The following is a 14,826-nucleotide window of genomic DNA, read 5'->3' on the forward strand; positions in this document are numbered from 1 at the left end:
AGCATCCTGCAATAACCAGAAAGTCATGGTGATCCAGCAAAATACACGACTTAAGAAAGGACATATTCTTTTTTTTTTTTTCTTTTTTTTTTAACAGTGTTTTTTTTAGCTTAGATAGAAACTCTGTAAAGCTGAAACCGTAACTTTAATTACAAGAAATCTATGAAAAACTCAACGTTTCTCACTGGAAGTACACAAGTTAATAACTAACTATAAAATGTCACCGGGCGGCATCACACAAAATTGTTTTCAATTTCCTCAAAGCTTTACGAGTTTCCCTTTTGTATACATCCAACTTTTTGTCACTCCACCTCACATCTTTAGAGGAGGCACACAGAGATGAAGACCCCCACTGGGGTCTTGTTGAAGCCTGATGTACGGCCTCTAATATCTTCTCTGCGCTGGGAGGAGGCTGGTGCTTAACAACTCGGTAAATAAAACTTCTACGGGGGCGAGACAAGACCCTGCCACAAAGGAATTCAGACTCCTTTTGAGGAACGACTGAGTTACTGTTGCGTCACTGATAACCCCACCGGGAATTTGACCACTCCCTTTCAGCATTCAACCCTTTCTCACCACAGCAAGAGACAGGTCCTTTCATGCTGAAGATAATGAGCAACCCAGAGAGAACAGCATGTACCTCTGTAATTAAATAATGCAACGGACTATATATTATTTTTAATGTGCTGCATGAGGAGGAAGTACAACAGTTTGAAAGCTTTAATCAAAGAATTGGAGAAATCATTCCAGTAAGAATCATCATCTTTTTTCTTTTTTTTTACTGAGATTGTAACTGTAAAACCTTTTTTAATGTAGCAATAAAAAAAAAATAAAAAAAACCCTCACTGACCTACATTCTTATTTAACGAAATTCTGTATCCGACTTCCTCGAATTACCTGGCAGTGTTTGGAGCTGGGCCTCGTCGCTGGCCTTGGACGAGCCCACGTTCTCCACCAGACAGCGGTAGAGGCCGGCGTCGGCCTCCGAGGCGTTGCTGATGACCAGGCCTCCGCTGGGCAGCTGGACCAGCCGGGTGCTCAGCTCCAGCGGCAGACGGTCTTTCTCCCACCGGGTGAACGGCACCAGATCCGCGATGACCTCACATGCCATCACCTGACTGTCCCCCAGACGCACGGTGGCGGGCGACGGCTGGCTGGCGATCCTGGGCACCCCTGAAAGACGAGACGAAGATGGTAAGTACCCACATTTCCAATTCCCACGTCAGCGGAATGAAAAATATTTCAGAGGTGGGACAAAATAAATGCCACAAAGAAGTGAAGGCAACTTGACAGATTTGGCTGCACAACTGTTACTTTGCCTCAGTTTAACATTTAGCTGTATTTATATTGGAAATATTTGGAAGTAAACCCTACTTTTACTGAGGCAGGTTGGAAAATCCAAAAGATTGATTATTGATTGATTATTGAACATAACACAGCAAAAATATTTTTGAAAATCTGTTGTATTTTTATTTGGTCTAATTTTCAGAGCTGGAAAAGACAACATGCTATTGGAAGCAAGATCTCGCAATCCATATTTAGGATATTTTCTCAGGAGTGTTAAGAGGCCAAAAACGTAAACCCGCACCTTCCCCGACCTCTTTGCAGACACGCAAACCCTCCAACACACACAACTGCCAACACACACACACACACACACACACACACACACACACACACACACACACACACACACACACACACACACACACACACACACACACACACACACTTGTGTAGCACAATCATTTATCCTCGATGGTGGATGTTAATTTGCCACGCGGAGCACGAGACGCACAGCACTAATTAAAAACGGCTGGATCCACAGGCTGTTTGTGCTGCTATACCTCGACTTTCATCTCAACGCAAAATAATTATTTCCCGGGTTTGAAGCCATTGATCTGAAACCAACACTCGCGGGCCGCTTTCGAAACAATTGCGCACAATGGCTTCAATTAAAAAGAACTTACAATGTGTAAACTGCAAATGGTATTCTTGGGTTTATTAGTGAGGCGGGAGGAAGAGTTGTTTTTAAAACTAAGAAGGTCACTGCGATAAAAAGACTATCATGCTGTGTCATTACCATACAGGGCCTCTTGAGTTTTTGGGCTGACTTTGGATGTCTCCTAGGTAATGTGTGTGTGTGTGAGAGAGAAATGACTGGATGAAAAAAAAAAAAAAAAGCGCGACTAAGGAATGAAAGAAAGAGGCTGGTTTCCAGTGCATGTTTATCTGTTTATGAACGCGAGATTGTCTGCTGCAACTGTGCTTTTACGCAGCAAGTGATGCAGAAGACTTGCTGAGTGATGATTTGGCGTCTGCCCACCTCTCACCTAAAGACACCTCTTCAAATCCCCTGCCAAGAGCGGCTCCGGGGTAAATCACACGAGAAGATAAAGCCCCAGCAGCTACAGACTCCCCTCCTGGCCCGCGCTGACGTGCACGGCTTCTCTGAGTGTATCTCGGCACAATAGTTCAGCTAATATGGGCTTAGCTGATGCCAGTACTGATATTTGTGTATCGGAGCTGTCAATCACCTTTTAAATAATCACACCAGGGTACAAAAAAAAAAAAAAAAAAAAGAAAAGAACTCAGCTGAATTATTTAGATTAGGTTCACTGAAGCTTACCAGTGAATCAAAGATTTTCATGATTAGCAGCTGTGGTGCGAGGAGGGGAAATAAGTTTACAGGAAGATTTCATTCATCAATAAAAAGAATTCATTTAAAAGATATCGTACTAAAGAGTATAGTAATCGATACAGAATGATTCCCAATCCACAAAAGCACTGCAAACACTTGTAGCTAAGCAAAGATCAAACAACGCAGCTTCACTGTACAAATCTGATAAAAGAAAAAGAAGAGTAATGGACAGGCTTTAACTGAGATTTTAACTTCAGACAGCGCTCTCCACATGGTGCATAAATCCTTTTTCCCATGGAGCGATGCTAAATCAAAAGATACGGTTGGAAAGAAAAAAAAACAGCCCCGAGTAAATGCATCTGAGGGCCAATACTGCAGCTAGAGACTTTGTTTAAACGATGAGGCTTTATATTTTGACCCAAAGAGGACAAAGGAGAGTGCCCGGAAAGTCATCTGCAGACATGGCAAGAAATTCTGAACCTTTTAAGAGAGAATCGTGACAATTCTCCGCTCACACCTTCAGATTGCTGAGAGTGTTTTCTGACTTGCTCTGCAGTCACTCTGCTGTGTTTCCAGCTCTAAATCGACTAATGCTTTGTTCCTCTAGACTCATCACATCTCTCGGGGCTGAGTTCATCAGTTTGCTGTGTCTTAAGGGTGTGTGTGTGTGTGTGTGTGTGTGTGTGTGTGTGTGTGTGTGCGTGCGTGTGTGTGCCTGTGTGTGTGTGTGTGTGGAACTCACACAGGCACGACTTCGCCATCCCCGTTATAATGAAGTGAATGTTCATGATGTCATGAATATGTATGTGTGTGCTCGTGCTCGTGTGTTACGTGCTAAAGTGTACATAAGCACATTAAGTGTGGGTCGAGGAAGGGCACCGTGGACGGGAAGTGGCGAGTGTCGATGCTAACGCTATCGATTCCAATTAATCACAATTCTCCATTTAAATCGACTGGGTGGGAGCTTCATTTTCCACACCCTTGCTCAGCACCATCTATCGAACAGAAGTGCTGTACTGCCAATCTCAGCTCTTATTACCAGAGTGCGACTCAGCCAAATGATTCCAGGAGAGCAATACCGTCTCAGTGGTCAAAATGCACAGAGCGTTCTCTTCTAATAGAAAACGGCTTCTTCTTTTCATCTCAAACAGAATAAATGGGAGCGAAACAAGACTCGGCCGGTCTTATTGTGCCTCCAAACAACATTTTCATAGAAAATAAAACCCAGTGGTAGAACCCTGCATGCCTCCTTTGTGGAGAGTGGTTAGTTGGATTCACCAAACCTTACATCAGCTGCTTAGCTTTGCCAGCAGAGCTTATAATCATATGAATGCTAATGAATGAATATGTCCATCATTGGATGGAGATTAGCAGAAAAGAAACAGCGCTGCAAAGAGCTACGAACGAGCGTAACGACTGTCTACCCACCACGCAGGAGGAAAAAAAACAGTGCAACCGTGCACACACAACCACAGACATACCCTTAAATCACACAGTTGGGTTCCTACTATTCTTAATTAAAATCAGGTATAGAATAACAATGAGCAGCTTAATAGAATATGCAGGAGGCTTTAAGGACCTCCCTCGAGATTCATGCGAATCAGTAACTGACTGCAGAATAGTTGCCTTTCACCTTGGATAAAAAACAGTGCTCTGTGTTACATATTTTCAAGCCGTGTCAGTTTTAGTAATTAAGGAAAAAAAAATGGAAACTGGCTTACATTTTGGAGGCGCCCAGGGGGGCTATATCTGGCCTGACAACGGGCTCTGTTTGGACTGGTAACATGAAGTAATTTTCCACTGAGAAAAGTCGAAATGAAAACACCACGTAGAAGTATTTCTTTGAAGCGAGCTCGTATTTTCTAAACCAACGAAAACACTAAAGGACACCTAAAAGACGAGCGCCAACCGAAGTACATCATCTGAACGGGAGGGGGTGGGGGTGGGGGGCTTTATGCCTGTCGTCAGGGAGACAAATTTCTCTTAACCTTTAATAACTTACTTCCTGTTAGCATCGAAATGACCCCATTAGACTAATTAGACTGAAATAAAACAATAGCAGCTTTTGAGCCCTGTTAAATTTACTGATGCATTTTATGTCAATCTTTAATTGTTACACCTTTGCTGTGATTATAGTGTGGAAACCCTGTTTCTTGTAGCAAATCATGTGGAATTGAAGCCAAAGTAAGTCTGCCATAGTCGTTTACCGGCTTGGCCTTACACTCACATGATTACACATGGTGGGAGGGTGTTGTCGAAAGCTTCATGAGTACATACATCATCAGGTGGTCAATTGGTTAAAGGCCGCTCCAATAGTTTCAAAATGAACCGCAGGTCTACACCATTAGGATGCAACGGCTGGAAACAATCCCACAGTGGAGCGTGGCCACATCCGTATATTAACGCAGTGAATCTGGCTCTGGTAACAACAGGCTACTAATATCTACCACCTCTAACTAGATTACGATTTAAAGGCATGATACTAAAATCCATACATACCATAGCACTCCACGTCATTTCAAATGTATTACAGGAAAGACTCCGAAAGTAAAGGGCGGAGCCATTATGCCACCAACTGACGAAAAGAACAATTACTACAATTACTACTGCTAAACACAATGCACACATAAACATTACATTGCACAGCAGCAGTCTTATTTGATTCTTGTATGACTGTAAATTTTCAGTCAACATTTACAAAAAAAAACAACAACATCTAAACTTTACATCTTAAAAGACTCAAGGGACAGAAACAAAGCAACACATGGAGCCTCTGCTGGACAAGTCGTGCCTCCAGGCATTATGGGATACTAGTGAGGTCATGCATGTCGTGACACATGTTGGAATCTACTCAACTCTGAGCCAGTTAGCGTCCTTTTTCTGGACTGAAGTGACCACAGTGAAAAATTATAGGAGATAAAGTATACGTTATAATAGAAATAGTGAAAGCAGAGCTTTTTATTTTTCCATTGCTGGATCACACTAGTACATCTAATGGCAATAATTATTGGGAACAAATCAAACATAAACAGCATGACATCATGTAAAGATCCATCCAGCACATCTGAAATTATGTTTAATGGCAGGAGTTTAGCAGTAAATGTTCTTTAAAGTCAGAGGAAAAATGTCTGCTCTCCAGATTTGATATTTTTCAACCATAAAAAAGAATCAGGAGGAAATAAATCACAAAAGAGACAGATTTCAAGCTTTGGACCAGAATGTACAACAACCACAAGTGAGACTCTCATTCTTATCACGCTATTATTTCCACTACTTCTCTCTCTTTGTCCCTCTCTGTATTCAACAAGTTACCGCCCAATCTCGGGGGACTGGTGAGAGTCATTCTGGGAAATCTGGGAAATCAATAGCTGAAATAGAAGTACAAAGTCAAGCGGAAGGAAAGTAGGCACACTGAAAGAAAGTAAATTAAAACCCTTCATGTCAGAATAATTCCTAAACTGTTACAAATGTGTGTGAGTGTATATGTAGTTTACGTCCATCCAAAGGGCACATCAATAACACCGTTCTTGTCCCCCATCATCATCATCATCATCATCATCATCAACACATATCGTTCAGGTTGGCGACAAACAACAACAATGCTATTGTTGATGTATTTAGGAAGCTCAGACAAAGCCAAATCAAGCCGGCGTAGCCAAAACAAAGACCAATTTCAGTGAAGGAAGCGACAGAGCCAAGCCCACATGAAGAGTAAATTAGCGCGAGTGTGAAGACATCCAATTAATGGTAATAAAAATCTAAGATGTCGGCTGTGCGAGCAGTCCCAACAAAAAAAAAAGACAATAATGTCTGCTAATGATGTATTAAGTTTGAGAGGAAGGTCTGAAGGTGTTTCCTTGTTGTAAAATCTCCCTCTACTATATCTACTTTGCTTTCTTCAGTTCAGTGGCTCTCTCTTTTAGTGCTCACTTTCAAGCCGGCTGCAGCGTAAGTGATAATTAATTTCCTAATTGAAGGTTTCAGAGCATCAGGAGAAAGTATTACTAAGGGGTTTCTGTATTGCAAAAAAAACCAAATCAGGCCATTTAGCCTACACACATCCTGGCAGTCAAACGTTAAGGACGTGATGCCTCACACCTCGGTCACAAGTGGAAAAACTACAACTGTAAGAGATGTGTCGTTCAAAACCCTTCAACACGAACGTCGTGAGGTGACGTGATAGCAGAGCGGTGAGGAGCTACGCCACACGAGTGCCGTCAGTAGCGACTCCTCGGTTTTCATTCCCAACCGGCTGGATCTTTACTGCATCATTCTCCTTCCTATTTCCCCACATTTCTCGTCCGTCCACACTTTTCTGTGTTACGTATCCAATTTCGGTGTTTCCATTGAACTTTTCAGAGCAGATTAAAATGCCAGTGAACTGATTCCTTCTGGGTTTCTAAAACGTCCTGTTTTGCCAAAACATTGAGAAGGTTTAGCACAAGAAAAACAACCCCACCTTTGTTCAAGCATTGTCTATGTATGACTATTAAAATATGAATCCACGCTGCATGAAAGCTTGTTTGCACGAGCACAGATGAAGCTGATGAGCAATAAACAATTAAAAGCATGCAAGACGGATGTGCGCTCTTGTAAACCTCGGCTTATATTTCTCCTTTGCTCGATCAGTTATCAAACTTTACATGTATTGCACTGTAAAAGCCAATATTCCCTGCAAACAACAAAGCAACAACACACGCCCTTCCATCACTCTGAATAAAGGCATGGTAGCATTGGTGGTACAAAGAAAATATTATTATTCTCTCTCTACTGCGGCTTAGATTATAATAACAATGAGCTTTGGTGATGTTCTTAAGTAGCTGTGTATGTTACATGAAAACCACAGCATGAATTCTTTATATTTTATGCCAAGAGAATGTGATCAAAATTTGGGCTGATTTAAGCAAAACCTCAATGTTTCTTTTCAAAGTTTCCAAGGCCTTGATCAGGAAAGGTACTATTGGCGCGTAGCCGGCAATTTACAACAAATTGCGTGTTCGTCTAAAAATACATGAAAAAAAAAAACGTGCACATTTCAATTTGTATAATCAGTTGGAGGAAAGTTTGCTGCTTTAATGAGTCAAAAGAAGTTTGGGAATCAGAAACTCTGGAGGCCTTGTCAGTGTTAGAAAAGATGTCTGCTGATGTTCTTCAGAGTAAAAGGTAACAACAACCTTCATCCTGTCAGGGGGTGACGGGTGGGAGGTCTACCGAGATTGACAGGAATGAAAACATGATTAATTAATGACTGTGTGTTGGAATCTAATAAAGAAGTCAGAGACAGTTCGTCATGTATGAAGCCTGACAGGCCTGACATAGCGAAGAAACGACGACATGCGCATGCCTGGCTGTGTCATCTCAACACATTTGTCTTGCTCACCAACAGGGCGGGGTGACTGAGAGCGAGCGCCATAACACAATGATGTGACGCTGGGTAATGAATAGAGTCAAAAATCTTCAGTCAAATATGTTCCAGGTTTCAGAGCTGTCTGTTAAAATAAATGAATAACGATGACACCAGTTTTACAAATGAGCTAAAAATAAAAGCGTTTACTCCAGTGAGCCTTGACAGTTACATGGAAACACGTGATGAGCAATCAGATCATCAGAGGAAACGCTGAATATGTACTTTTAAACTATACGATATGTGTGCAGAGCAATGGCGACCACACATAAACACACTCCCAAACACAGACATGCTGGTGCTGTGAACACATGTCAGAAGAAGAGAAGGAAGATGGATGGGTGGCGTTCCTCTACTGTCAGACAGGGCTTCTTATTCGATCTGCTGGGCTGTAAAAAAAAAAAAAAAAAAAAAAACGTCTCTCGGGCGCAGGAGACGACGGAAAAAGCGTGTCCTGACCTTGTAACCAGTCAGTGCAGTTAAAAGCAAGACAGCCGGCGTCCGAGAAAAACAAGACAGCGATGACACGAGACAGTCGGCAACAAAACACATAATACCGTTGTTGAAGCAAGGATGCAAACAGGAGCCTTTTGGAGGAGCGGCGGTGTATTCAACGCATTGATCCTCAGCCAGCTGACTCTCTGCCAGAGGAGGGATATTTTGAACTGCGAAACCACTCTGGGTGCCGACCAGATGTTGAGCGGAGAACGCCCTCCTAAACATCTACGAACATCGGCGGACGGGCCCTCGGGCGCAGCTGCAGTTCGGAGTACGACCGAGGTGATGAGAAGGCCCCTCCGCCCGCTCGACGCGTCCCTCGGTCTTTACGCGCGCTTAAGATTTTTACAAGCGCGCTCCGGATGACACACAATATAACGAGCACTTTAGATCACGGTAAAAGGTCCGCTCTAAACAAATGTCAGGAACCAGCCTCTCTCTATCATGTATGTAGCCGATGTGACACGCTGCTCGTTTGATTGCCGAATTTCTTTTCTACTTGCATATGCTAGAAGAAGAAAAAAAAAAACAACAACACTAAAAACAGATCGGGCTACAGTGAAATCACACAGTCAATTGTGCAGAAATGAGAAATGACACATCAGGATGAGGGCTGTTGGCACAGTTGGCACTGTGACAGCTCCTGATTGCCTGTTGTGGGAACAGACAGAGCGACTACAAGGCGGCTCGCGGATGGTGATGGATGGAGACGAACACATGACAGGGCTGGGTCAGTTGCCATGGGAACATCAACAAGATGAACAGGATTTCCCCCTTTAAAAATGTTTGTTTTAATTCTGTAACTGCTTTAATCTGTAATAGATCCCTTTTTATGTACACGTTTGTCAAGTCACATCCAGTAGTTAGTTGTATTGATGCATTTTGACAGCATTTTGTTGACATCTAGACAGGATGCTTACTTGTGAGAGGAAGGACTAATATTGGGAGCGAACTATACATAATGTGTATCAACAAAAGAAAAGCGGTCATCCAGCTACAACAATCACCAACTGCATGTGCTGTATGTGTGTTTGCGATAACAAGTGAAATGATATTGATGAGGTTCTGCGAGATGCTCTCCTCTCCTCAGTCGTTAGGAGCCCTTCGGCCAGCAGGGATCATTTGTCAGGTTTTGAGGTGTCAATGTGAAAACACTGCCTCACAGATTAAAAAGAGTGTCCTTTTTTTTTTTTCTTCCTCTTTTTATTATTAATGAACAACTGGGAGGTAAATACAGCATTAGAATGATGTCTGATGTTAGAAAAACTTTTGAAAAATGTGCCTCATAATTTCCCACAGTTCAAGGAAATGGATTTAAATTGCTTGTTTTGTCTGACTGCCGATTCATTTTTGGAGCTCGGATAGAATGTTTGTACTTTAAGATGAGTTGTATGCACATTTTTCAAACTGGGTGGTGGTGTGGGGGTGGGGGGTGTGACTGTGTCTGTGTTGGCCCTAACGCTTCGCAGGGTTTTGTTGGTTTATGAGTCTGCATTTAAGCATTTAATCCACCTTTCCAGGATGACACATGGAACTGGCTTATAAAACACGCTGTCCAGCATGTCGGAAATCCAAATGGTGGGACAGGGACTCCCCTTATCCAACATCAGAAAAGACGTGGGGGGGTGAGGGGGTTTCGAAGTTGTCCGACAAGCAGTGGTATAAAGGCATCTCAATGCCCCAGAGAATGTAGCGGAAGAGCGCTTTTTCATTACAGGTAATTGAGTTGTAGCTGAAACAATACTCATTGCATTAGAGCCTTTAATCATGTTAAGGTGTCTTATTTTATCACTGGGAATTTAGCTCATTCTTGGCCCATTTGGAGGCTAACCTTCGCCAGAGGTCGTTGCCATTGGAGACCGTGGCGGCGGATGCTCCCGTTACCCGAGCACAGATAAATGTGTTGGCACTACAACCATACGTCCCCTTGCTCCTCCTGTCTAACCTGCCTCCTTTGCCTCACTTTCCTTATCAGTGAGAAAAGGAAAAAAAAAAAAAAAAAAGGGGGGGGGGGGGTGCAGAAAGGAGCTCAACAGAGCGGCCCTCCAATGTCAGCCGAGTCGCCCGTGGGATTATAGAGCAGCTGTCAATCAAATCCAGCACATGAGCAACACGGCGCAGCTATTGCTGGCCCGTCCTCACAGCTTTCGTCAAGCGCTTGTTTCTTTAAGGCCCCGAGCGCCGCCGCCGCCTCCCCCTCCACTGGAATGAAGGGCCCCCTCCACCCTCTGCTAGCTCAACAGGCCATCCAGATAAACGAACCAAACACACCCCTGTCCTGCTGCTGATGGGCGCATAGATACGATGTAAAAGGGATGGCCTCTCCGCGTCCGCCTCCCTCCTTCACCATCCATCTCTCCCTCCCATTTCTCAGACTCTTCTCCCCCCACTGTGCCGTCCCTTTCTCACTCCCCGCATGACTCTCCGATCCACACTCACTCCATCTCCACCCATTCCTATCAACCCTCCCTCTCTCTTCTCCCCACCACACATTTTCAGTGGGCGCTCTATTGTTTGCTGGAGAGGGATGGGGGTGGGGGGTGGGGAGGGGTGGGGGTGCATGCTGCTGCTGGTGGTTCTTATCTGGTGGATGTTGGCGGCACATCTGCAGATGCTATCGGCGGCCCTGTTGCTCTGTTTATGCTCCGGCCCTGCGAGTGCAGCCAGCAGGGAAATTAGATGGATGGAGGACCGGGCCAGAAGAAAATGGAGCCTGTCTCTCAGCAGAAATGATGGAGTGAGGGACAGATAGACGAGAACGGAGAAGAGGAGGAAGAGGAGGAGGAAGAAGAGGAGGAGGGCCTCTGGAAGGTGTTGGTAAACAAGTAAATCCAAGACTTCAACAAGACCAAAGAAGAACGAAGGACCTCAGCGGGATAGCATTAGTTAAAATTCTCTTGTCCACATCACATTATAATTATGAAAGATATCCATTTGTTTAAAAGAAAGAAAGAAAAAGGCTAAGCTGTAGCTTATCATCACAACACAACAATGAAAGATCACACCATTTTTGTCCCACAAAGCTCTCTTCTTTGCCATTACGAGAGCTAAATGCAAATGCGTCAGCGCGCTACATGCGAGCAGTGAGCAGACTTATTCTTCAGTGTGATTTAGTACTTATCTTAAAAACTGTGTGTGGGTGTCTACTTCAAATTATACCCCAAGCGAAGGCAGAACAAAACATTTCCTGCATAAAGGAGATTAGAAAGCGAGCCAGGTATCTATCTGCCGCTGCTATTTGGAAAATATCCGGCAGGATTTTGGTGAGATTGTTGACGATGAAATGCGCCGCGGGGACACAATGAAGCAGCTCAGGCAGTCAACCTCGCCACACAAAAGCGTCGGCTTGACTCCTGAACTTGAAGGGAATTGTCTTTCAAAGCGCAGGTTACAGAGGCAGGCGGAGTGGCAGCTGACAATCTATCACGAGGCGGCGGGCTCTCTCTCTCTCTGAACCGCTACTCCTTCACTACATGTCGCCTCCGCAGACGTCTACGGGCGTGCGACTGGCAGCTTGCGCGCAGCAGATGTTTCCGAAGACGCGGATGTAGCGCGCGGTGATGATGTCACTTGGCGTGGCCGGGAGCATTCATCATCGTTTACCTCGTCGAGAGGTGTGATGGTGTGGCAAATTAGCGTCAGTTAGCACTCCCTACCCTTCCCCCTGCCCCCCCACACACAAAAAAATAATAATAATGTATGTATGTATTACATTTGTATTGGATTTATCTGTAAAATGTAAAACTAATACACGTAATACAATTTTTTTAATTTAAAAAAAAAAAATGACGAAAGAATTGTTGTATTATGTTCTGGCAGACCAGTTCAGATTTAACAATAGCGTATTAGTTGGATAATTTCAAGTCCAAGTTTACACCCATGAATTTATATTATCAGTGAAACTGGCTGATTACTTGTTTCTGTCAAAAGCTCAGAAATGAGAAAACAGATTTTTTTTTTTTTTGTTGTCATTTCCTGAACTTATCAGTCACTCTTCTCGCTGTTCTATTATTTGTCCCACTTAGTCACTATATCCACAGTACTGAGGATTATTTATCAAACATCTCATTGTGTAAATATTTTTTGTGAAGGCAACAACAATCTTCTCCAAATCATGGTCAGAATTTTTATTTTTTTATTTTTTGATTGTTGTCCGTATAACTCAGGATCAAACAGTCGAAGCGATTACACCCCGAGTGGACATCTCTTCCCTCGTAAATCAAAAGGTAGACCGTTTATTTATTGCTGTTAGTTAAATTTGGAAATAAGAAATGCATGTGGAGCATTCACTGAGGGAAGCTGCGGATTTTCGTCAGGCAGCGCTCAGAGGAAAACAAAGCGGCGGTTTGGAAATAATCATATCAGGTGTAGTGAGGAAGCCAAAGTAACAATGAAGGCAATCTAATCAATCACTCATCTCCAATGGAAAAGGATGCAACAGATCTGGAGAACACCTGGACGGCGTGACAGTGGAGCATTAGCAATTACTTCAGTCCATCTGCAACGGGTTGCCGTCAAACGGAGCAGATGCTACGCCGAATATCTCTCGGCGGCATCGGCGTCTGACGAGTGCTGGTTGTACATAACCGTTAAAATCCCAAACTAAGGTAACGCATGTCTGTCTGTGTCCGTGTCATGTTTCACTAACAAGACAGCGGCGGACATCTTTTCCGTCCTAAAAGCACAACCCCCCATCGCCTCAAACCAGATTCGTCCCGCGACGTCAAAGAGAAACGCTTTGACGCAAAAGCTATATCCACGACGGTTTTACGTTCCCTGACTGTAAACGTAAAAGGGGTTGATACCCGAGTGTTAAAATGCAGCACTGAGGTGCAAAGAAGCTGAAAGGTGAGACTGAGGGAGGATAAAAGCAGAATCGTTGCCGGTGCGTAGAAGAGAAGACGTGCTGGTGTTGTGCTGTTTTCGTTTCATCCGCCTGCGTGTCTGTTTGTGAATGTGTGAATGTAAGATGCTGATCATTGACCTTGGAGCACAAGTTGTTCTACAGCTTGAAAGAATACACACACACACACACACACACACGCGCACACACACACACACACACACACACACACACACCCCACTCTAATACAGCAGGATGCAGTCAGTTGTACAAAGGGCAATTCCATAATACCACGCATCAACACTAACAGCAGGGAGCCTCTACTCGAACACCACGAGCCTTTATTTTTTTTAATCATCAATCAGGCCTCATCAGACTCAACTCGGTGACTCAAACGCCTCCGCACCGCCTTGAAATCATGCTAGTGTGTGTGCATATTGCTCACTCTCACACACACACACACACACACACACACACTCACTCACTCACTCACCCCTGAATTTGACACCTCCACAGCTTGCATCCACCAATCAAAAGGCCACGAAGGCCCCACATGGTGCGGAGAGAAGTCTGAACACCCTCCCCGGGGCCCTTGCACACAGAGTTCAGGGCAGCTCAGTCAAAGGAGAATCCATCCACAGACACACAGACACACACACACACACTCCTGAACACTCTTCACGTTTCTTCGCTGCATAGCTGAACTGCTCGCTGAAACAACTTATCAAATTCTTTGCCTTGCACCTTCCTTGTCTATCACACTCTCCTTTCTTCACACGCAGCTCCTGCCTGCGTCACACATGTCATCCAGCCTACACATTAAGACAGAGTGTGGCGTTCAAGCAGGTCTGAACAGGCTCCTACAGCCCCCCAAACAGTCTTTATTCCAGATGAAGAACACGTACGGTTCACCATTCATTCTCGGCTTTTATGTCCGTCCCTGTCGCTCTGCATAATGCATAGGAGTACTTGGCAAGCACCACCCATCCATCCCGCACCCTCAAAACTCCTTTTTTTTTTTCTCTCTCTCTCTCTCTCTCCTCACATTGGCTCTGAGTGGCACCGCGTGAGGAATGTAGACTGTCTGCCTTTCACTAAAAGCAACAAAATAAATGCTAATGAAGTCCCCATTAAGGAGTGTCAAGCAAAATGTGGATATTCCTGAGATAAAGCTGCTTTGTTTGCCGCCGAAGAACAAAACACCAACGCAGGGAAATGCAGAACAGGCGACAAAAACTGTCGATTTAGTTTTCCACCAGTATAAAAGAGCCTTTCTGGAAAAAAGTGAAATCCAGTGAGGTGGAAGAGAGAGCGTTGGATATGATCAGAGTGGAAGCACAGAGAAATGCTTTTCAAGGTGTCACCTCTCACACCTCGAATGTTCCCCCTTTCAGCTGAAGCCCCACCTCTCCACCTCCATCATAATACCCATCAGCGCTT

General features: G+C 44.1%; 1 protein-coding gene across 4 annotated transcripts in view; it reads right to left on the reverse strand.

The window, feature by feature from the left end:
- neo1a (neogenin 1a) overlaps nucleotides 1–14,826 on the reverse strand; it is a 151,332-nt gene that overhangs the window by 70,741 nt on the left and 65,765 nt on the right. For all 4 annotated transcript variants that reach the window (XM_069705597.1, XM_069705598.1, XM_069705594.1 and 1 more), the window contains exon 3: nucleotides 898–1,173. In XM_069705597.1, coding sequence (XP_069561698.1) covers nucleotides 898–1,173 — 276 coding nt within the window. The remainder of the gene's footprint in view (nucleotides 1–897; nucleotides 1,174–14,826) is intronic.

The sequence above is a fragment of the Brachyistius frenatus genome, unplaced genomic scaffold (genome assembly GCF_029030835.1).
Source record: "Brachyistius frenatus isolate BFR_SWC_R1_liver_20210118 unplaced genomic scaffold, ASM2903083v1 Contig_58, whole genome shotgun sequence".
NCBI lineage: Eukaryota > Metazoa > Chordata > Actinopteri > Embiotocidae > Brachyistius > Brachyistius frenatus.